The sequence below is a fragment of the Solanum tuberosum genome, unplaced genomic scaffold (genome assembly GCF_000226075.1).
Source record: "Solanum tuberosum cultivar DM 1-3 516 R44 unplaced genomic scaffold, SolTub_3.0 scf00116, whole genome shotgun sequence".
Taxonomy (NCBI): Eukaryota; Viridiplantae; Streptophyta; class Magnoliopsida; order Solanales; family Solanaceae; genus Solanum; species Solanum tuberosum.
In genome coordinates this window covers 335,362-360,217 of record NW_006239040.1, presented here as the reverse complement: position 1 = coordinate 360,217, position 24,856 = coordinate 335,362, and the positions used below count along the sequence as shown (strand labels likewise).

The 24,856-nt window shown below is 36.7% G+C and overlaps 3 protein-coding genes across 3 annotated transcripts in view; 2 read left to right on the top strand and 1 right to left on the bottom strand.

Annotated features, from left to right (window-relative positions):
* Nucleotides 1-11,347, top strand: part of LOC102593682 (flowering time control protein FPA) — a 16,951-nt gene extending 5,604 nt beyond the window's left edge. The window contains exons 3-4 of the mRNA XM_006349949.2: nt 7,647-8,878; nt 9,878-11,347. Of these exons, the coding sequence (XP_006350011.1) occupies nt 7,647-8,878; nt 9,878-11,060 (2,415 nt within the window). The 3' untranslated portion in view covers nt 11,061-11,347. The remainder of the gene's footprint in view (nt 1-7,646; nt 8,879-9,877) is intronic.
* A 1,881-nt stretch (nt 11,348-13,228) lies between these two features.
* On the bottom strand, nt 13,229-23,642 carry LOC102604967 (vacuolar cation/proton exchanger 3-like). The gene is made up of 13 exons (XM_015309814.1): nt 23,639-23,642; nt 23,516-23,535; nt 22,169-22,432; nt 22,016-22,083; nt 21,636-21,664; nt 21,064-21,260; nt 20,723-20,935; nt 20,095-20,229; nt 19,472-19,588; nt 19,340-19,393; nt 18,589-18,705; nt 18,294-18,390; nt 13,229-13,257 (listed from the first exon to the last, which is right to left on the bottom strand). Exons 1-13 carry the CDS (start codon nt 23,640-23,642, stop codon nt 13,229-13,231), a joined length of 1,344 nt encoding a protein of 447 aa, XP_015165300.1.
* Nucleotides 15,330-16,373, top strand: LOC102605304 (zinc finger Ran-binding domain-containing protein 2-like). The gene is made up of 3 exons (XM_006350067.2): nt 15,330-15,675; nt 16,056-16,126; nt 16,229-16,373. Exons 1-3 carry the CDS (start codon nt 15,341-15,343, stop codon nt 16,258-16,260), a joined length of 438 nt encoding a protein of 145 aa, XP_006350129.1. The 5' UTR covers nt 15,330-15,340; the 3' UTR covers nt 16,261-16,373.
* Nucleotides 23,643-24,856: the final 1,214 nt, after the last annotated feature.

Here is a 24,856-nt window from a genome sequence, read left to right as displayed (position 1 = left end):
GGAGGGGGGGGGGGGGGGGATTATGAGGATTTGGTGGGGGAACGGCGATTTTGGTGTGCGTGCAAATTGGAGAAGACAAGTACTGGGGGCTATTAGGAGGAGGTGGGGTGTTTGTTTTATCGACTTAAATTTTATTTTATTTTGTAATTATTTGTCATTAATTTATTGGTTAATTCTTATTTTTACTCAAAATTAATTAATCAAAAATCACTTTTGGCATTGCCTCCAAGGCCTAGCTCAAGTGGCAAAAGGTGGAGGATTTGTGGCTTAGGTCACAGGTTCAAACCCCACATCATGCAAAGCGAAGCCTGGTATTCAAGTGGAGAAGGGTAGAGGGGAGGGCCCATTATCCACCGAGTTTAGAAGGCTGTGATTGGTCCAAAGGGCGGGTCACAGACGGATTTCTCGGTTATAAAAAAAAAAAATCACTTTTGGCACAAATGACAAATGTCATCGTTTAATTCGTCACTTTACGCGTCATTCGCAAGTGTACCACGCACACATTATATATTTTTGCTGATATTAAAAAAAGTGTCAAAATGACACAACGCGACCTTACATGAGGTGTCTAAAATGAACATCGTCTAGTTAAGGTGTCTAAGTGAAATATTGTGCCAACTTTAGGGGGCCACCGATGGGTTAAGCCTATATTCAAACATTCCCCTCAAGTTAGTGTATTCAAATCATATGTATTAAGCTTGTTACAAATGTAACTCAATATAGGAACTACTGAGAGACTTGGTAAAATAACTGCAAATCACTCTATTTCACAAATTTTGTAACAATATCTACGGAGAGTATCTTTTCTTCGACAAGTGACAATCAATCTCAATGTGCTTAGCTCTCTCATAGAGTATTGGATTTGATGTGATATGAAGAGCCGCGTGATTATCACACACAAGTTCGATCCAACCAATTTATTCAAATTTTAGTTCTCTAAGCAACTGTTTAATCCAAACTAGCTCACAAGTTGCTACAACTAGGGCTGCGTATCGATCGGTTTGGCTTATTGGTTATCGGTTTGTAGAGATGCTAAACCGTTGTAGAACTATTAAGATATTGGCTTATCGTTAATTGGTTTATCGGTTTTTGATTGTTATTGGTTTAACCGTTAAGATTTGACACAAAAAAGAGTGAAAATCACTTAGAAACAAGGTGACAAACCAAATGAGCCATGCACGTGAGTTCACAAGTTACATCTTACTCAAAAGCAAACATTTTTACATTGTAGAATAACCAAGTGTTTGAGACAACTAGAAATAAAAGTAGGAAACCAAACTCTAAGTCAAGGACTTTATATATAAAATGGTATAAATATAATTATTTAATTTACTATCGGGTTATTGGTTAACCTGTTAAGAAAAAACCTCAAACCGCTAAGAACCGATAACCCGATAACAAGAAAAATCAAAATCGTTATCAAAACCGCTAAATCAATAAACCCAATACTGATAAACCAATAACTTTTTTCCAGTTCGGGTTATCGGTTTTGGTTCGGTTCGGTTCGGTTTTGAACAACCCTAGCTACAACTATTACTTGATAGTCTACTTCTGCACTAGATCGAGCAACGACACTCTATTTCTTATTCTTCTAAAACACCAAATTACCTTTTACTCAAACACAATATTCAGTTGTAGAACATCTATCAGGAGGTGATTTTGCCCAATCAACATTTGTACATCCAACAATCTACTTATGGCCTACTTGGAGCTGTTGATATATATATATATATATATATATAGAATGTGGTCAGCTGCAACCCAGTGACTATCATAGGGAGAATCCATAAATTGACTCTCAGGAAAAGTAATGACAGGTCTAGTCACTTTGAGATAAGATAATTCAACTTACAAACCAACTACCTATACCTTTCGGGATCACTAAGTGGATCCCCTTGTCTTGGCAGGAGTTGAGCATTCGAATATGTCAATGGCTCTACATCCCATCGTTCCTGTCTTCCAAGAATGTCTAAAGCATACTTCCGTTGTGAGATAATAATACCTTATTTGGACTGAGCAACCTCAAAACCTAAAAAATATTTTAGAATACTGAGGTCGTTAGTCTGGATATGTTGAAAGAGACGTCGCTTTAAATTAGTGATATCATCTTGATCATTATTGATGACAACGTTATCGTCAACATAAAGCACTAAATAAATACATAGATTTGGAGCAGAATGCCAATAAAACACAGAATGATCAACTTCAATATGCTACCAAACTCCTGAATATACTATGTTGAACTTCCCAAACCTGGAGAATGTTTCAGACTATAGAGTGACTGTTGCAATCGACATACCAGGCTACGAGACTTTCCCTTAGCAACAAAACTAAGTGGTTGCAACGTTTTTTTTTAATGAAGTAAACAAATATTATTTAAGAACGTCAAGTTGATGCTATCAACAAAAGTGAACTAGAGAGTTAGCTACCGTACAAGGTCTTAACTCCTATGCTTAGAATCAAAGATCTAACAAAATCCAGAAAAGTATGAACATTATTTAGAGGAGACAAAATATTTCCGCTAAACAAGTTAACTAGGCAACTAGCTTTTAGAGAGTTATTCAAAACTGAGACCCCATCAAAACATTTTTGATTTCTTTCATCCCACACACTAACAAATTACTACTGCGATCATTCTCCCAATCCTCTTGATGGCTTTATCAACTTTCCAAAAGATCCAACTAGAATAAGCTTCCTTGATGGATGTGGGAAGACCTAATGTAGACTAAAAAAGAAAGGAAACAGTTCCACATATCTGTTACAATGGAGAATGCATAAGAACATGATTGACATTTTTTGAAGCTTGATGACACATATAGCATCTGATGACTAGGACTATCTTTCTTAGATAGATTATCTTGTGTAAGAAAAGCACCAGTAAGAGCAAGCCATATGAAACATGTTAATTTTAGTGGGAGTGTGATTTTCCCAACATGCTTCCATGGTGAATTATGCAACAATCCATTCTGTGAGCACATGAGGTAGTAGTTGCCTTTGACTGTATAATGCCCTTGCTTGGAGTTTCCCCAAACCATTTTGTTTGAATGTAGCTCTTCACTCATGGAATCTTCTAGGGTGGCTAGTAGACTAAATAGATTATTAAGTTTGCAGTCATGCAAGTTTTTCCTGAATAAGGTGCTCCAATCATTGTTGTCTCTGCATTGAAAACAAAACATTCTTTGTTGTTGGCAATTTGAGTCCAAGATGTAAACCAGATGGTTGCTACATGTAAACTTCCTCATCAAGGTCACCAGGGAGAAAAAAATTCTTGATGTCCAATTGATAAAGAGGCTAATGACGGTGCGAGGTGACATGTATTCCGTGGTATCATTGTAATCAAACCCAAATATCTGAATATACCTTTGAAAACAAGGCGAGCCTTAAGCCGATCAACTTGTTGACATCATAAACCCAACGACGACCAACAATAGATTTACTTGAAGGAAAGATGAACAAATTCCCAAGTACTATACTCGCATGTAAAATAGATATCTCGTCAATTGTAGCATGTCGCTATTCTGAATGAGAAAGTACTTCACGTGTAGATTTAGGGATGGAAATAGAGGACGATTATGATACAACGACATGATGGGGTAATGACAGACGATGATAACTTTCAAAGGTATAATGGGGTTAGTATTGTGAGTGGACTATACCTTTTCCAGTGTGTGATCAATTCACTAGGAGAAAACAAGTTTATAGTATGTACAGGGTCCAACACAAGACGCGAATCATCTGGGCTTGATGTTAGATGCGGACGATGATGATAAGTCACGAGCAGTGGCACTGTGGATTGAGATGTAGAAATAACTATTGATTCCTCAAAAATCAGTATCATTGAGTCCTCAAATATATCAAAATGAACAGAAGATGTAAAGTAAGATTGAGACTCAAATAATATGACATTGGATGACATAAGGTCTAGACAAAGATCAGGTGAGTAGTAACAATACTCCTTTTGAACTCAAGAATAACCAAAAAAGACACATTTGAGAGCATGAGGGACTAATTTATCTTTTTGATGGGTTAAGTTTTGAACAAATATGTGCTCTCAAAGACACGAGGGGGAAGAGAGTATGAAGGTGAGAGGTGAAACAATATTGAATATGGAGTTTGATTTTGAATGACAGATGAGGGCATTTGATTCCAAATCCAAAGAAGGATTGTTCCATTCTTTCAAGTTAAGTTTCAACTAAAACACGATATGAATTTCTAAGGCCTCATTTGTTTGCACTTAATGGAAGGTTGTATATGAATAGTTCAGACCTTATGCCATTAAGGGGTTGTCGTTTGTGAGCTGGTTAGAGTTATACATGTATTAGTAATGCAGATATTACTTATCATTGAATCTATATATTATTTTATGCAGGCATTAGTTATGTAGGGATTAGTTATAAATGTATTAGTTATTCCACCTTCTATCCTGCATAAAATAGTACATAGATTCATTCGTACCTTATACATGTGTTAGTTCTGCAGGTTTCTAAATTGACAACCAAACGTCGTATTAATTTTGTACATGGATAACTTATTTCCTATCTACCTACCAAACTTCATACAAGTTATACGAAAATTAATATATGATTAACTTGTTTCTTATCCAGCTACCAAATGACCCCTAAGTGCATTTGTTTACATTAATACGCTTATTTGGGCTGAATAGGTCGTAACATTAAGATCTTAAACAAGGTTGTAATATTTTTAAGAGGTATTTTTGTGTGGATAATTTTCACCACCACTTTGTCCATAACCATCGACCACCACCTCTTTTTCCATCACAACCACCATCGCCAAACACAACCCACCACCACCAACCACCAACCACCTCTGCCATCACACAACCACCACAGGCAGTGACTACCGCTGTCAACCACTACTGCTAGTCGTTATCACATCTACAATCTACCATTATAATTTATCATTGCCATCACCACCACCGTCACTGCCATTGGTACCTCCTCCGCCATTATCAACCACTACCACCATTGCGGACTGCAGTCAATCCAAGTCCGCTGAGAAGAAATTACCTAGTGTCTTGATCTTTGACTCCTTCATTGTTGGATTTTGACATAACTATTGCTTCACACAGCAAGGGAGAAAAAGTGGTTTTCGTAGTTGTTTATTCCCGGCTTCCCTTTGGCCTTCTCCGACAGATCGTTTCAGTTTAGTGTAGGTGGTGGTTATCAATCAATGCTTAGCTTAGTAATTGGTTGCTTCTGAGGTGTTTATCCAAGTGCACTATTGATTTACTCCAGGGAAGATTAAAGGCAGAATGACCTGAAAGACCCTTGTACTTGGCTCATTTTGTCAGTTGAACCCTCATACTCATCACTTTGCCAACTAGACCCTTAAACCGATCAGAAAACAACATTTTAAACCCTTTTCTCCTCCGGACAGAGTGCGTGTAATGGACGCGATTACACGTGAAATTCCACATCATTTTTAGTGCCACATGCAAAATTAAGTGCTAAAAAAATTTTAAAAATCAAATAAATCAATTTTTTAATTTCTTTAACTTTTCAAATAGTCATCTTCTTCATATTTGGTCACAAATTGAGCACTAGATTCATACCCATCAGATCAAATTCTTCTTGATTTAACTTGTAAATTCAACTACAAGTTCACCAACACAAACTCAATGAACCCCAATAAAAAAATTTAAGTAATTTTACAAATTCACAAGACCCATTTATTATTTTTTAAGCTTTTTCAAACTTATCAATGGAGTTTTAAAATTTTCAATAGTCACAATCATCCTTCACATTATCTGCATCTCCTCGTTGAAACCATCTAATAAAAGAATGATACTAATATTTTTCAAACCTAAAAAACGAAAATTTTAGAAGAAGTTGAGGCTACTGATTTGTATATAAAAAAAGAAGAAGAAGAGGCGGAGAAGAGTGAATGTGGAGGTGGAGAAAGAAGAATGGGCTGGAGAAAGAAGAATGGGCTGGAGAAAGAAGAATGGGCTGGAGAAAGAAGAATGGGCTGGAGAAAGAAGAATGGGCTGGAGAAAGAAGAATGGGCTGGAGAAAGAAGAATGGGCTGGAGAAAGAAGAATGGGCTGGAGAAAGAAGAATGGGCTGGAGAAAGAAGAATGGGCTGGAGAAAGAAGAATGGGCTGGAGAAAGAAGAATGGGCTGGAGAAAGAAGAATGGGCTGGAGAAAGAAGAATGGGCTGGAGAAAGAAGAAAGGTGAGGGCTGTGGTGAGGGGTAGAGGAGAGAGGGCTGGTGGAGAAGAAGAAAGGGTGGGTGTGGGTGAAGGAGGGTTGAAGAAGATGATTTTTTTTTAATTTTGTTAAATTGATTTTTTTAAAAGTAAAATATTGTTTTAACTCGCTTTTAAGCGCGTGTAATCACGCATATTTTCAACTCACCAATATTAATGCCACATAAGCTCGGTCAATGGTCAGAGGGGTTTAAAATATTGTGTTTTGATGAGTTTAAGGGTTTGATTGGCAAAGTGATGAGTAGGAGGGTCCAACTGACAAAAGGAGCCAAGTACAGGGGTCTCCCAGGTCATTCCGCCAAGATTAAATAGGTATTTAAGTTTAAGGTATTCAAAGTATATGCTTTTGAAGTAGTGTTTGTGCCTTCAATATGTCTACAGAGGATGTGTTGCTGTCCTGTAACTTGAAACATTTCTAGAGCTTCCTTTCATGATAATCTAGGGCTAAAATAGAAGATATATGTTGTTGGGTTTTGTCTTCTTCGAAATGCATGAACACTTCTGTGGCTTGTGTGTAAGCAATAAACTTGTGCTTTAGCAATTTTCCTGTAAGTTGTTTAGTAGAGTATCAGAAAGGTAATTGAAAGCTGTATGTGAGTGAATCTCACAAGTAAAATTGTGTGTGTATTCATATCATATCTTTTGTAAGAATTGGTTATATATCAGTGGAAAATTGCAAAGCTACTTCACTTCTGTATCAATAATATCTTGCATTTGTTCTACCAGAAGAATGTTTGGCTTATGTTATGATAGATCTAATTCAGTGGTTAGAACTTCTCTTTTTGTCTTTGTACTTAAAAGAGATGGTCCATTAACTGAAGTGCATTTGTTTTTAGAGTCATGAAACTGCTACACTATTCCCTAAAGGACTTCGTTTCTGCACTTGTAAAGTATATGATCCTGGAAGTTAGGCTGCTCCCAACTTTGTTTAAATGGTAGTTAGACTATTCTATCTAGATGATTGCATTTGTCCTATCCTATACATGTGTATGTTTTTTTTTGTATGTGTCCGCTTCAACATCTTACTTCCAGATTCTTGCTGCAATAGTCAGAGTACCTTCATGAAGATAATGTAGTGTTACAGCATTGGAGAGTGTACACTAGTAATAAGAGTATAAAAAGAAAACCTTTCTGCAAGAACAAATATCAGTTTGAATTTTGAGGGTTTTGATTGATGCATAATTTAGGTCACAACTCCGACAGATATGTGTTACTATGTTCTTTGACTAATGGGTTTCTTCTTTTTGGTGGTTTACTTCTCAGCGTTGATACAACAACTCCCCATAAGTGGTTGTTACTTTCTGGTGAAAGTTAATCTATATGCTAGCGAATTCACCTCTTTTTATCTTTTCTAATCTAAAAATCTATCTAGAAAAATACCGACAGTTCTGCTCTAACTATGGTTTTATATCCCAGGACAAATCATCACCAGCACCACCACGGGATGAAGAGTATTTTCCACGTCGAGATGAACGTCCCATGATAAGAAGATCTCCACTTTCACAAAGGGATTTGAGGACTCGCCACTCTACTCCTGACCTTCCACCATATCCAGACAAATCAAGGTTAGATGATAAGGGTGGAGAACCCAGCGAGGTTTTGTGGATTGGGTTTCCTGCACAACTGAAAGTAGATGAATTCATTTTACGAAAAGCCTTTTCCCCATTTGGACAGATAGATAGGATTACTGCATTTCCTGGTAGAACTTATGCCTTTGTTCGATACAAGAATGTGATGGCAGCTTGCAGGGCAAAGGAAACATTACAAGGAAATTTATTTGACAATCCTCGTGTACATATTTGTTTTGCTCGGGCGGAATCTGGAACCTCTAACAAGGAAAGGAGCCCAACGAATGATTCACCATCCTCACATTTGAGATCATATGGGCACATTGGTTCTTCTGAGAACCTTCGACATGATAGGGACTTTGGTAATGCTCCTCAAGATCATGGTATGAGGTCTCCAAGGTTCAACTCAGATATGGATCCTGGTGATTCTCGTCATGTTGGTTTTGGCAGAAAGGGTAATGCATGGGTAGGTGAAGATGATAGAAGGAGATTTCCTGTTCTGGATTCTGAACTGGGACATGGGGACAGTGCTTACAATCAGCGTAGTCCTCCAAGGAAAAGAGTTGTAGACATCCGTGAGCGTGAGTTTTCTCCTCAGCGGTTCCCTAGACAAGATCCGTTCTACGATGATTCATGGGACTTGCCTGAGGATCCTTTTGTCTTCCGTGAAGCTAAGAAACTGAAGACCAGCTCCTATTTTCCTGAAAATGAGCTTCCAGAATATCCTTTCAATGATATGGAACCAGCAAGACAGAGGGGGTACCGTGAATTTTCCCAAGCTGAGGTCCTTGATAAAAACTTTGATTCTGGATCTCTTGTTCATAGACAGATACCTGAGCGGATGATGAACTCCAGTGCACCTTATCCGGAGGAGAACGACCGGTGGAATTCACGATTTGACGGTTTTAAGGTGGGCTCTGGTCAATTGGCTTCAAACGCTGAGCAGAAAAGGTTGACTCCTGAACCACATCCCTCATCCAAGAGTACTGAGTGGAAATGGGAAGGTACTATTGCTAAGGGAGGAACTGCTGTCTGTCGGGCTCGATGCTTTCCTGTGGGCAAACATTTAGAGATGATCTTGTAAGTAATTACATGTTTTATGGGAAGTTAATAATTCCATAGACGTTAATTTCTGATCTAATGTGCACAAGAAGTTGAAATTAAAAACTGGTAGGCTACTTCAGTTAGAAATGAAAGCTTTTTTGAACTGCAGGAATCCTTCCTTTAGACATTTGAGTTGAAGCCCTTCCTAACACAGAAATATCTCAATGCAATATACTCTGCTATAACTGATGAAATCATACTAGTCCATGGAGCTCATGTTGTATAATAGTTGTAGTTTTCTGTACGTGCTTTTGAATTAACTTTAAAACATTTGGATTACACTAGGTATGTTGTTATACATTTGGATTAGTAAACTCAACATTCAGGTCTCTAGCACTTTAGAGCAGCTTTATACAAGACTTATATTGTTAACCAGTGAAAGTTTAGCTGATTGATGCTTTAATAACAAATATTTAGGCTTTGCTCAAGTTAAATATAATCATTATGCCTCTATCTGATTGAAAGTGAATTGTAGTAGAACTCTGATAAAGTGTATTCGTTGGAGAAATTAGTGTTTACATCCCTGTTACGTAGAAGTAAATTTTCTTGATTAGTACATTTCTTATATTAGGATCCTGAGATGGAAAATGAATAGTGTTTAACTGACATTTGATAGTTAGCTCTACTCAATTTAAGGAGATCCAGAGATTGAATTTTGCTCCTTCTTTCCCGTTTGAGGACAATCATCATTTCTGTTGTGTGGAGTGGGAAATTTTTTGTCCATGATTTCAAGTGCATGGGAATGATCTAGAACGGTACTTATGTTGCAAGACTTGTTTTAACTCTCTTCATCTTAGGCATTATGAATGTCTTGTCTTCTCATATATTTGTTCACAGGGTTTTTGGGATCTAAGTTTTATACTCTTTAAGTAAAAACTGAGCTATTGTCTTAGGTTGAGAACTTTTCATCCCACATGTTGCGAATAGAACTCAAATTCTTTCCTTCTTTAAATTTGCAATGGTTCAATTTTGCAGACCTGTATACTTGGACTGCACTGCAAGGACTAGTTTAGACATGCTTGCAAAGCATTACTATCAAGCAGCTGGTTCTTGGGTTGTCTTCTTTGTTCCAGCTACTGATGCTGACATGGCATTTTACAACGAATTCAGGAATTATCTTGGTGAGAAGCAGCGAGCTGCTGTGGCTAAATTGGATGATAGGACCACTATGTTTCTTGTACCTCCTTCTGACTTCTCTGATAAAGTCCTTAAAGTACCAGGAAAACTGAGCATCGCTGGTGTTGTGTTAAGATTGGATCCTCCTGCTCCTGGTTATGGGTCTCATCCTGAGAAGAATGAAACTGGTATTACCGGTTTCCCAGGCATGACATCGTTTGCCCAGCCGATATCGCCTTCTGGGCCTAATCCTGCACTGACATCTTACACAGCCACTCAGAGACCAGGAATCAGCAATATGTCGTTTCCTGGGATAGATACAGGACCTCCAGCTGCTTCATTTTCAGGCTCTCTTCAGCCAGCTGGTAACTTTTCTGAGTCATTTAGTGGAGACAGGCATAATTACATGGTCAATCAGCAGTACCCTGCCATGGGACAGAGCTGGTCTTCCCACGATATGCAAAACCCAAATCCTAGTGTCAAGAATATCATCTCACAATCATCCAGTGGCAGAAATGATCCTACCATTGGTCAGGGATATAACCCGGCCATGCCTGGTACAGGGCAGGAAAGTTCTAGCATCTATAGGGGTGAAGTTTCAAATTTCCATTCAAATGGCAATAATAGACCTCCCCCGGAGGCAAAGACACCAGCTACACCTTTTCAATCAGAACAACTTGCATTGTTAACCTCATCACTTCTTGAGCAGCAGAGGCAATCAGGGGTTGCATCAACAGGACAAGACTCTAGACAACCAGGCACCGGTTACCTGCCTGACAACTCATACAGGCCACAGCAGAATCTTCCATTCTCAAACAATCAGTCTGTTGATCATTCATCATCTCAGTTTGGTCAAATGCAGCAACAACAGCAACCAATGGTGAGTTTGCCAGGCCCACCTCCAAGAGAGCTTCAGCATGGCACTAACGTGAACCAACTGCAGAATGCAGCTGATGAAGAAACAGACCCACAGAAACGCTTGCAGGCAACATTGCAGTTGGCAGCAGCTCTTCTTCATCAAATTCAACAGGGTAAATCATGAGCAAATATTATACCAAATAAGGTCAATAATTACTGTATTTATTTATATATATGCAAGACGTGTCTTCATAGTGCTGTACTTTCAATCTTGACCTAGTGCTAAGAAACTTACTGCAGCATCCTGTTCCTCCAAATCTCTTTAAACTTTTTTAAGTAGTGCTTGTTGTTCTTGTCATTCAATAGCTTTCGTCTTAACAGTTTGATATGTAGTTCTAGACTAATTCAAATGGATAGCTCTCCATGGAGTTGTAATTTTGAGTGCAAAAAATTGTGTCATCACTATAGAAATGTCATTTTTTCTGTTTATTTCGTTTTACTTTGTGTAATTTCTTATTATACAATCAGGTCGTTTAGAAGGTAAGTGTATGTCCAACTATATAAGTTATGATTTGGTAAACTAGAAAGTTTCCTAATAATGGAGGAATAGGTGTCTCCTTACACAAAGGAGGGTCAGGAACTCAGGATTATGAATCATAGTAGCTAGCAATCGTCGATATGTTCGATTTATTATGAAAGACTAGATTGACTTGTTCTATGGTAAGTATCTTCATATTCCACTGAGTAGGATATGACAATGATTTTGATTAGTCACCTATAATAAACATGGTTAAAGCTATAAAAATAAGAGCTTGAAAAATAATTCAAGGAGCTATGTTGTCATGGAAAAAAACTTACATTTTTATATTTATACTGAACCATAATAGAATTATGATTAAGTGATATATTGAGGTTAAAGTTTATATTGATTTATCATAATTAGGTAATAGGATGTGTGATATACTTATAAAGTTAATTCAAATATTAGGTGCGAGTAATTTTTTCCCGCGATAGAAACTGTATCTCCACTATCCATTATAGAAATATCTATTTTAGATCACAAATAAAAATAAAAATCATCAGTCTCTATCATCCATTTTTGGCATCTATTTTGTTAATGCTCTCTTAAGAGTCAAAATCAAAATTAAAATTAAATGGACTTTGATCAAAATGTTCATACAGCTTGCCATCAGTTACTTCTATGCTAAAATATAAAGTAGGCATATTACATACATATACTTTTTACTTAGGCCTCAACTGACATTCATGTTCTCTAACTTTGAATGCGTATAATAAGCACTTAAACTTGTAAACAATGAAACAAAGAGACACATGTTCTACGTGGCATAGTACACGGAGGATGCCACATAGAACTCCAATAGGATAAGCGTGTCTACTTGCTCAATTCTATACAAATTTAAATGCCTACACCAAAAATTGAAGGACATAAATGTCAATGAAAAAAGCAAGTTAAAAGACACGTTTATGTGTTATCCCGATAAAACACATCAAACTGCTCTATTCTTTTGACATTACCTTTTAAAGCCATTGAGTGTAAATACAGAACTTTCATAAAAAAGAAAAAGAAAAAAGAAGTTACTATTAGTCCATGTTCACATAGCAATTATCTTTCCTCTTTTCCAATAGGAAAATTGTCTCCATGTGATATATTCGTGAAAGCATACACTAATACTTGCATTAAAATAGCCTATTTACATCATATTCTTCAAACGCGGGATTAAAATTTTCTCCATGTGACATATTCTATAGCATTTTTTCAATATCTTGTCTATATGATTTATACATAATATTTCCAATCAACAAATGATTTCATTCACCATGCAAATATTTTGTTGCAGAGATCATAAATCACTTTGGGATGACAAAAATAATGCATCCTGCTTTAATAATGTTAAAAAAATGAACCTTACATTCTGCTTACAATCTAATTTGATACTACTTACATTCAGCCATTTCAAAGGCAAAAAAAAAAAAAACAATTCATCATCCATGATACTATAGAGCCTAATAACACGCGTAGGCATATCAAAACTGCGAAAGCAAGAAGCTAGCTGCTCGATTAAATGGATAGAGAAAACCTATGTTGCTCGGTCTCTTCAAAAATGTCAGCAGGTATGTGTCGGATTCTCCAAAAGTAGTGTATTTTTGGAGAATCTGACACTGGTGTGGGATCAAAATGAAGAGTTTGCGCAACTTAGGAGAAAACTAAACCTTGAGCAATAACAAGATAGATGAATCTTTATCAAAATCATTGTTCAGTATTGTCAAAGGGAACTCTTCTTCTCAAGAAATTCTTTGTTAGGCCTTCAGCTTTAGCACAAAATTACTCATTTATCCTATATGTTTTTGTGGCTTGTCCTCTGCAAAGTCAGATACAACACATTGTATTATAATGAAAACCGAATCAAATGAGGTACTCGATAAAACTCAAACAATTATTCAACAACATGAAGTCTTTGCAACTACCAACATGATCGAATAGATCCACCTTTTTAAGGTCCGGTGAAAGCCATCTCGTTGCCTTGTGTCATATTTTTACATGGTATCAGAGCCAGGTCCATCCCCGTTTGGACTCTCGGTCCTGGGCGTGAAGGGGGTGTTAGAGTGGGTAAAAGTCTCACATTGGTTGGCGAATGGATTGGTGGTCTCCCCTCATGAGCTAGCTTTCGGGGTTGAGTTAGGCTCAGGTGTCATATCTTTACAATATCATACTCAATCACCATCTAGTATCTTATTAAACAGATTGAAATGCTTGCTTCTAGTGTAGTATTATGAAGATAATTTAAATATGCATTTTAAAGCTTCACATTTTCACCTGGTTCTTATAATACATACACATTTTGGAGGTTCTGGACTTGATCATGGCAAAAATGATGTCCAATCCCTCATTTAAGTCCCAAAAACTCCCCCATAAGGAGAAGGCAAGGCGGGTCTATATAGCTATACTAAACTATACTCGTTCTAAACCTATACCGGATTTGCTCAAGAGAAAAGCCCCATTTGGTAACCCCAACCAGAGGCGAACGGATCACCAAACATTTAATAGGTTCAACTTAACACATCATTTTCAAGACGAACCATAAATATACATATGAAAAATCACTAACATGTCAAAGCAACAATTCCAAAAATGCAATCGACTCAGCAATAGGGACCTTAAAGATTGAACTTATCAAGTTTATATCATGAATGCGCGTTCAATGTATTCTACTATTAGATTTTTCAGTAGTTTGGAAAGGTCAGATTCCATGGAAAAATAATTATGTAGTTTCAATTCCATAGCATATCTCCTAGGGTCCAGACAACCAGAACTAATTCTTAATTAATCATGTCTTTTATCTTTCAAATTAGTGGCCCTTTCTGTTAAATATCTCTGTTGATAAAAAGCCTTTTTTTTTCTGTTTAAAAAATCACTGTTTTAGTCTGTCTTTGGATTCTATTCCCTAAATTTTCTCTACTTTTTTCCAATCCAGAAAGAAAGTTAAAATTATTGAAGAATATTTAGGAATAGAGAGATGTTTGCATAATATGCATGTGTTCAAATGCATGAAGTTAACAGTTGACAAATTTAGGAAGCCGTAACTCTAGACTTGAGAAGTAATGAAAGTCATAGGCGAATCCAGGATTTAAACTCTATGAGTTCAGTCTTTTGAAGTTCTTAGCATTGAACTCATTGTGTTTCTAATATTATGGGTTCAAATATATTATTTGATGTAGTTTTAACCATAGATTTAAACTATGCATCGAAAGTACTGTATTCAGATGAACCTGATACGCCGAGGTTGTATGTGCCTCTTAGGAAGGTAGAAGGTTCATCCAAATCTTTTTTGGAACATTTGTGCTATCTTGAGGATCCCATTTAAGTAAACTGTCTAAAGCTCAAAACAGATCAAAAAGAACTTTTTTGGGACCCAATAATGAGTTTTTCCAACTATATAAACCTCCCCGGACCATACACCAAAATTACCAGCTCCAACATAGTTTACGTCTAGTCGAGAAGCTCAGTTCTTCAAGTCCTTCACTCTTTTTAGGTGAGGAATTCATCATGTTTTCACGTTGTGTAGCATTTCATTATCTAATATTGGAACTAAATTTCTTCGCGTTCCAGCTTTTACACAAAAAAGTTACTGTCTTTAATGCAAGTTTTTCAAAAACTTACACCTTCAATACAAGATTTTTGTGCAAAGAAATTTCTTTCTAGAATGAAATGACTGTTCATGTGTAAGAAAAATGCAATTCTAGCTATAACCATGTAAGGACAAAGCCTCAAAGATGTGTGTCCGATAGGATTTAATGGTTGCTGCACATGCCTCTTACAATGGCCTATTGCATGCCTTTTACAATGGCCTATTACATGCCTCTTACAATGGACTATTTGGGTTCCCATATTAAAATTTTCTCTCATAATCTTTTCATGTTCATTTCCAGATTTACGGACAGAAAATGAGCATGGAAGGAGATTGGATGTGTGCTGCATGCCAACACCTAAATTTCAAGAAACGGGATGCATGCCAACGATGTAGCTGTTCCAAATATGCAACAACGACCGATGTTTACATGTATGGACTAAACAAAACAGAAGTCCTAGCTGGAGACTGGTATTGCAGTGCCATAAACTGCGGTTCTCACAACTACGCAAGCAGAACAAGCTGTTATAGATGTGGTGCCTTAAAAAGTGATTATTATGGTAACGGGGCGGGAATGATAGCATCAACAGGTTATGGATATGATGCAAGTGCTTGTCCTGGTTGGAAGAGTGGTGATTGGATTTGCAGCAGGTTAGTTCACATCAACTCTATAACAACAATCTATGAGTAAAACAATTTTGGTCGGCAACATGAATCCTCATTGTTCATGTCACTCCATTCAGGGGGCGGAGCTACAAGCCTGTCTACGGATATGGCAAAAACTAATAGCTTTGGTCCAAACCATGTATTTGTGTCTAAAGATTCACTTAATATGTATAAATAATTTATCTAGAACCCAAAAATCTATCTTTTTCTAGAATTCAGAACTCATAAACTCAAAATCATAACTCCGTCTGTGGCTCCTGAGCTCATCCCATTCCAACATTGTATAAAGAGATCGAAAAAAAGAAGCATTAAAAGTCCTCTATAATTACTACTGGCTAACATAAGTTCCTTCTTGTATCTGCCAGATTAGGATGTGGTACGCACAACTATGCCAGTAGAGCAGAATGTTATAAATGCAAGATGCCTAGGGATTTTGGTGAGCCATCTTCCATGTGATTCTGGTACTGCATAGTCGACGTTTTACTTTCCAACACCATTTTTCATCTACTAATATTCTGTTCATTTCTCTGCTTTTCAGGAGATGACCTGAGAGAAAATGAATTATATTGAGGGACGAGGCGACATTAAGTTTTTATTGAAGATTTACTTGAACTCATAACCTTATGTTTTTTTTTTCCTTTCGCATTCCGTTTATTTTCTATTTTCTTGTTTCTTTAGATCAATTTCTCAAGGAAGGAATAATTTCTAACTGGATTATAAGTTTGTAACTGTGCAAGTTCTAATGAATGAAAATCCCTTCAGATTTTGCATTCCTTATGTCTTTCAAGTTTCAACAACTGCTTTTGTCAAGGTAGTCCGATGAGTATTATGTAAACTTAATTCTGGCTATGTTGCCCTGACTCTTCAAAATGCTGATGAGTGCATGTCGGATCATAAAAAAATAGTGTATATTTGGAGGATTCAACATGGGTGCGGCAACATTTTTGGAGAATCTGAGCAACATAGAATTCAGGTCTATGTACAGGAATTCACAAAAAGAAAAAATAGGAGAAACTATAGAAGCATCAGATATAAGATTCATAGAATCTTACCCTTTGGGGTGGCCCAGTGGTTTGGGCTTGGGACTTCCATGTTGGAGGTCTCAAGTTCGAAACCCCTTGCCAGCGAAAGCAAGGGGTTTGCCTTCTGGGTCGAGCTCGTTGCGCCGGGCTTGCCTAGTGTATGGGTTACCTTTCCTATGTGGTTTGCGAGCTATTGCATAGGAGCGGGGGTTTTACCCTGTGTGCATCCAAATGGTAGCAGTTGCGGGTTTCCCTTGTCATAAAAAAAAAATAAAAAAATATTATCAAGCTAAATTTCATGCCTATAAATTGCCTAAAGAACCGCATATCTTAATGTTTGCATTCAGTACTCTTAGTCAATTTGTCTTCAATCAATGTTTGGAATTTCAAATGCGTGGAAACATAACTAAGTAATTAAATATGTGTTCTCTCTAACAACTTAAGCTTTAGATGAGATGATCACACGCTTACCCTTCGGGGTGGCCCAGTGGTTTGGGCTTGGGACTTCCATGTTGGAGGTCTCAAGTTCGAAACCCCTTGCCAGCGAAAGCAAGGGGTTTGCCTTCTGGGTCGAGCTCGTTGCGCCGGGCTTGCCTAGTGTATGGGTTACCTTTCCTATGTGGTTTGCGAGCTATTGCATAGGAGCGGGGGTTTTACCCTGTGTGCATCCAAATGGTAGCAGTTGCGGGTTTCCCTTGTCATAAAAAAAAAAAAGATTCATAGAATCCTTGAGTGGTTCCATTATGAGGGAATCAAATTAGTTCCTTTAAGCATCAACTCTCAATTACACGTATTGTCTTTCCAATTCTACTATGATCCCTGGTTAGTGTTCAACTTGAGGTAGAACCAACTATGTTGCTCGGACTCTTCAATGATGCCAACAGTTGCATGTCGATCCTCCAAAAGTAGTGCATTTTTGAAGGAACTAACCCTTGTGCAGCAACATAGTTGGAGAGTTCGAGCAGCATAGAAACAAGCACAGATTGCGTTACATATATAGTTTAGAATCTCTAAGCTCTCCTAAGCCAAATGCTAGATTTTTGAACTTGGATTTTCTAGTAACTGAATTAACTGCATACTTACTCTCCGACTGTCCTATCAATAATCTACCAGGCAGAGAATTGAACTTTCGTATCCCGAATCAGTCATTGAGTCATTAACATCTTCAAGCCTACTTCTCAGCCTGTTGGATCCGTTCTATCTTCAGTCTAAATCTTGGAATCAAGTTATACGCAAGGGGAGGGTGTTAGAGATATACAGTGTCTCATATTAGTAATATAAAGGTCGTGGAAAAGGTCTATAGTGTACATGGATACCTTTAAGGTTTTTCTCATCGTAAGTCAAAAACGGAAAGCACACATCACCGAAAATATGTCCTAACAAGATTTCACATGGTCAAGTATTTATTTAATCGAACAACAGAAGAGATGCTCAATTAATCTGATAACAATAAAGCAAAGTATATTAGATTATTTAATGCTAGTAAGTAGTAACAGCAATTACCAATGCTGGTAAGTATAAATACAACAAATATCACAAGCTACCATATAAGAATTGCACGAAGAGAGGGAGGAAACTCACGTATAGACTCCGGATCTATATGTACAAAGAAGCTTGCTGCAACTATCAGATAGCAGAAAAGGAGCATCAGCCCTTTAAAGTAATTAGACGTCCCGTCCTGTAGAAAAAAAAAATCATTTAATTGCAAGGATGCAGCATAAAAAATGTACATTCCGACCATTGCATTCATGTACACCCATAATGAAGCAGAACAGAAGGAAATGAAAAGGATGAAGAGGTGAAAAGGAGAGCAAATCTTCAAATCTGGAAAGAACTCTTATTTACCATTATTTTAAGAGTTTAAATTATGGGATACCTGCAGCATGAAAGCTACTACAAGGACAGTCATAAACAGTGTAGCTGTTTCAAACATTTGGAAGTCCAAATTCATCGGTGAGCCTATTATCCATCCTACTACAACACAGAATGGGATCTGTAGCAAGAGAACAGTCGAAAACGGGTGTAAGCTACCAAGCAGAAAAAAGATAGCAGTCAAAATTAGAACACAGGTAATATATTCTTTTCTTCATTTACTTGCACTTGACAGGCTATTGAAGGAGATAAACATGGAAACGACAAGATACTTTTTGTATATCTTGAAAGGCATAATACATAAACTGACTTGGCCTCAGCTGCAATACTCCAACTTTGAGAGCGCACATCGAGACACCTCAACTTGGTATCAAATGAAAACTGAACACCTCAACTAGACCCCGCTGTGTTTCATGGACACCCTACGCTGACATGGCACATAAATTTTGGAGGTGTCTAGATAATCATTTTTGTAAGTTGGAGTGTTCAACTGACACAGTGGAGACAAGTTGAGGTGTCTAGATGTGCATTCTGAAAATTACATTGCTTTACTTGTCAATGGAGGCCAAGTTTGAGTGCCGGTTTATGTATTGTGCCTTCTTGAAATAAGAAATGAACAAGTGAAGTGTCTTATGTAACTACGAAGCAGCTAGGGTGATACGTTCATATCTTGATTAAATAGAACAAAAGTAATGACTAAAGTTCCTTATTGGCGTAATTCATGATACAGAAACTCTGATATGTTAATTACCTACCCCAAACATGGCAATCTGTGTTGATGAACCTATTGCCACTCCCAAAGATATATCCTGCACAGACACTACATAAATGAGGGATGGTGATTGTAAATCGTTAGCTTTTGTAAGGAAGAAAGGTGAAGAATGTACAAGCTTGTCTTTGCAGGCAAACATGACAGCTCCAGCATGCTCCGCAGCGTTTCCAACAATGGGAAGCACTATCACACTTATAAATGCTACAGGAATATTCATCTCAACAGATGCCCCCTGAAAACATTGTCATATATGTTTATTGTTAGAGGGGCTCAAAGAACACAAATAAAAAAATACTTAGACACATTTCTTAGTGTGTTCAAATACTTTCCTGTTGTTTAACACAGAGAGGACTAAAAGTAGAGTAGAATCTCTGTACACCTATGTTTCTGGACTCTTCAAAAATGCCGACGGGTGGGTGTTGGATCCTCCAAAAGTAGTGCATATTTGGAGAATCCGACACAGGTGAGGCAACATTTTTGGAGAGTCCGAGCAACATAGTTGTACATAGTTTTCGTTTTTTCCTTTTTGACATATTCTATGTAAAAGGACCTTTTTTGTTGAGTCAAGAAAAAGTAAAACCTGGATAAGTTCAATCATATAAATCTCATAACAGTAAATTTTGAAAGAACAAGGAGAAAAAGAAGATTCTCGATATTTCGAAAAGCTAGATGGTTCTGCAGAAAGAACACTGAGTTGCAAAACCGAAAAAAGAGAAAAGGTTAGTAGGATGCACTTACTTCTATGGTATTAACTAGGTACTCTGATAGGACTGCTATCCATAGTGTCATAACAGAAAGCCATAGGATTGACCACCATTTCGATATCTCCGGAGTTTCTTCATCATCTGCACTTCCATCAATATGATCCTCTTCCTGAAATTGTACTAAACTCAGAGGTGAACAAATTCATGAAGGAAGATTGGACGTAAACGTACAGCTCATTGTAGCCTTTAAGAGATAATAAAGGAGGAAAGTAACAGAGATGGGATTCTTTGTTTTCTCTAATCCCATTAGATGTTCTCAAGACAACATTGTTTTGCCTTAGCAAGTTTTCAAGGTGGAATGAACAAGAATAAAAATCAAATATCTTACAAACTTTTGGAAGCTTAAAAACAGAAGACTAGATACACTATAGTCCACAAGTTGGAGCATTTCGACTATGAGACAAGATGCGACCTTAGGAAGAATAAGGCTAATGCATATTCCAACCTTCAGAAATCTTGGCTGCAACTATCATTATTTTTCCAGTTTTTCATTTTAAACTTTCACTTCGATATTCCAAGTTGAACTTTGTATAAACATACAGTTATGTGTATAGGGTAACACCATTTATACAAGGCTGTGCTGGAAAATGAAGAACCACAACCTCGGCCATCGGCATGTAAAGATTCTTTTGGTTGGTCAGCTGAAAAAATAGATATGCACCATATGCTATAAGCATAATGCAGCTGCTAAATCTGGAAAGTGCCAACTCTGACTTCCCAAAATGCACTTCAGTGTGTGTAACGTGGAGGACAGCGGGGAACAACAAGCACATAACTGCCATTAAAAGCAACCCTGAATTCATCCCTGCAGTTCCCTAACAAAGAAAATTTAAAAATAAAAATCCAATTATCCAAGTGTTATCCCTCGACATATAGCTTGAACAAAGTTATTACTGATATTGGTGTACATAAAACACATATATGGAGAGTGATAAAAATATACCTTGTCGAAAAGTTGCTCCTTATTAGAATGAACAACTCCACCGCCAAAAAATGCACATCCAAGCACTAGTAAAGTATTGGACAGAATTGAGCCCAATAGTGACTGCTGCACTACACGAATCATTCCGCTTTTCAGAGCATACATTGATATTATCAACTCTGTCGCGTTTCCAAAAGTGGCATTTAGAAGTCCTCCGACTGTAAAAGTTTGTAACTGCAGATTAATCAAGATGATATTGGCTAAATAGAGTGCAATTACAGGGAAAGGGAAACAGGTTGATAGAGTTCTCTATCTCGCTTTGAAAAATATGTGACGAAAATACTATATAGTGTGAGACGACATAAACATTTATTCATGTCTTCTACCATTAGGGTGCAGACGAGAAATGAACTAGTGCCTATTCCTTCTTACTAGTCTGCATATTTTATCGCACATATAAATTGGCATCCCAAATGAAAATTTAAAGACCAAAAGAAAAGAACATACAAAAAGTTAATGCCTCTATATATCGTATACTCGAGTAAAATTAATGATATGGAGATGAGGGATGCCACAGTTAAAGACAAAACTACCTGTAGGTCCAGTAAAAAAAGCCAGCTGCCTATACAAAGAATGAAACCGAAAACGTATTAGTTACATTTTTGGAAAATGTACAACAGTATAAATAGACCAAGTAAGTAATCTTCAGCTTATGCTCCAAACACGATGTGTAATGTTAACATTTTTTAAACAGAGAAAAAGATCAGGAAGCTATTGTCTTTCCATAACAGAGATAAATAAGTGTGATCTCATCTAGCTCAAAAGAACTTCCATTTCACGGTTAAGAACTATGCATGATGCGTGAACATGTCAAGAAATGCTGGCATGTCTTTGCGATTATACGTTCAATTCCTCTTTGATTGTTATGATTTACTCATGCAACGTGTTGTAGACATTGGTTGTAGAGAATTACTCTGTGGCCCAACCTAAACGCTCTGCAAGGGGAATGATGCCTAACAAGCTAAGTATGAATGTCCATCCCTGAAATATTTAACAAGAAAACAATGTCAGCAAGCTCTATAAAGAGCAGAATTTTTTTTTGTCCGAAAATAGTTTAACAACTCACATGTTGATCAGTTAACTCATCGACAAGTATTGCTAAAGGGCCACAAGGTACAAGTATGTTTAACTTGTTGGAGAAAAAAAAAATCTTAATGTTCCTTCGTATGCTATACAATATACTTTTATGACTGTCATCATCTGCCTCGAGATCATAAGAAGATCTTTGAGGAGCGGTGCCCAAAGAAGATGCCTTTCTATCAAAATGCTCTAATCTGACAAGGTTCTCATCCTCAAGTTGAAGTACTGCTCTTTGTTCTGATGATCCCATCTGAACCAGCAAAGGTCACTTCATTAGATGTGATGAAGAAGGACAAATCATATTCTATTAAAGATATTTTCGTTCACTCGGAGACAATCATAGATATACAGAACGATAAAGTTTTTGATCGTGAAAAGAGTTTTTGATCATGAACGATAAAGTAAATTAACTGATAAAGAAAATAGGCATTGATTCTTCATACATTCAATTCTAACCATCAACGGTGCATTTGCTTCTCATCATCTTAAGTGCATTTCTTTCTGCTTGCATAATCATTAAGGACATGTTAGACAAAGCTAGCATGGGAAGTATTGTGGGTTCGACAGAACCTAGTAATTTTGGTCTAAATCTTGTATATTTGTCGAGAAATACACTGAATATGTACATATAACAACTTCGGAACTCCTAAACTTCAAATCCTGAATCCGCATCTGATGCCATATTTCCTACATACTACTTTAGGCATCCCGTGTTTGAAACCCACTGGACTACTAATCCGTAGATTAGTGGCACCATATATGCTCGATTAACATGAAGTTCTCCCCACCAAGAGGGTTCTCCATTCATAAGGGTTCAAATCCGAGACATCTGGTAAAGGGTTAGAAAGATCTCAACCATCCCACTAGGTAGTGATGCCATAAGTTGGTGCATTAGAAGGCAAGACATTAGGGATTCTGAATCTGACCACACTTTCCTCAGGTCGAACGGCTATTGATCCTAACTCAACGAGAAAAAGGTTGTACTCATACTTGCCTTAACTTAATCTACTTAAATCTCGGATTCTATTCCATTAAGGCATTCATTTGAACTCATACTTGCTTTAATCTAATCTACTTGGATTCCGAATTCCATTCAATCAAGGCACTCATTCCCTTCATGTAAAGTTCAACATCTCTGACACTAGTTGTTCTTTCTACCTAAACTTGCGGCTTCTGTTATATGACAATACACACTAAAAAGATCACATTTCTCTCATACGAACTCGAAATGTGACGATTCTTTTTGCAATGATTCTGAAATCACAATACGGATCTTATGGTTCAATCAAAACACCATTTTAGTCTATTGAGAGAAAGAAAGAAAGAAACTCACTTCAAGATGGGACTTTGCCCCTTAAAAATTTGAATGATCATCCACTAATGGCTCTTTCTCTGCAAAAAAATTCCATTAACAACAATAAACAAAAAAAAAAAAAAAAACTTAAAACAGGAATACACATTTCTAATAAATTAAAAAAAAAAAAAAAACGCACCTAATGAGGAGATTTTGATTTTTAGTGCATTGACATTACAAATCTTCAAATTTCTTTACAAAATTTCCTTTTTCTTCTTTTTCTTTCATTAATTTGTGATTTTAATTTTTTTTTTTGTCAGAAACTTTTTTTCTTCCAAAATTTTCTCTTTTTGTTGTTAGTTAGTAGTACTTTGTTAGTTGGCACAATTTGTGGTTTGAAAGGGCAGTTGGTATAGCGGAAATAGTTGATTATTCATGGATGACAAAAGCAAATTTTAAATATAAATTTTTAAAATTTCTAAAATAAAATATATGAAAAGTAATACATATCTTAGTTAATGATTTATTTTTTAAGTAAATGAAAAAAATTATAACTATAAAAAAAATGTTCGACTTTTTGAATAGTGACACCTTCACATAAAATGGGATGCGGGAATATTAATTATTGAATTATCTTGTACAGTTATGCTACTCGATATTTAGACAACTCCAAAATTTAGGGTAGAACTCCATGATTTTTATTGAGTCAAAATATTAATTATAAAACACACGAAAAAGCCAAACACATCAAGTTAAGGTGCTTAGATGGTCAAAATGAAAATTGAGGTCACGTTAAAATGTTTATCTATAAATTCTGTCTATTATTATATATATTATATATACATATTTCTTTTTTAAATCCTACTATACATAATGTAATTTTCAGTGAAGGGGCGTCACGCCCCTTTGATATCATCGCTTAAACAAGGTGACTCAACCACTAACGAGTGGTGTGATTGAGATTTCTTCACTTATCAATAAACTTTGTCACATTGTTAAGACAAACCTTGATGGAAGGCAAAACCCCTAAAACTTTTTGTGCTTCTCAAACAAATCTTTTTATTAACAAACTAGGTAATTTACCCGTGCTTTGTGCGGGCAAAAATAATATTTCTAAACTTTTGAATAACCTTTCCAATAATCGACTGTTATAAGAAAAAAAGTAATTTTTTTATAGGTTTTAAGAACATTTCAACAGAAATTAAATGATTTGACTGTCACGACCCAAGCCTACACCCTCGACGTGATCGGCACTCAAGAACCATTACTGGTCCTCAAGCGAACTCGTGAATACTTGATCAATTAATATAAGACAGAGTGAGTATATACTCAACCACTTGCAATTTCATCATGATTAGGGAATGTATGTGTCACGACCCG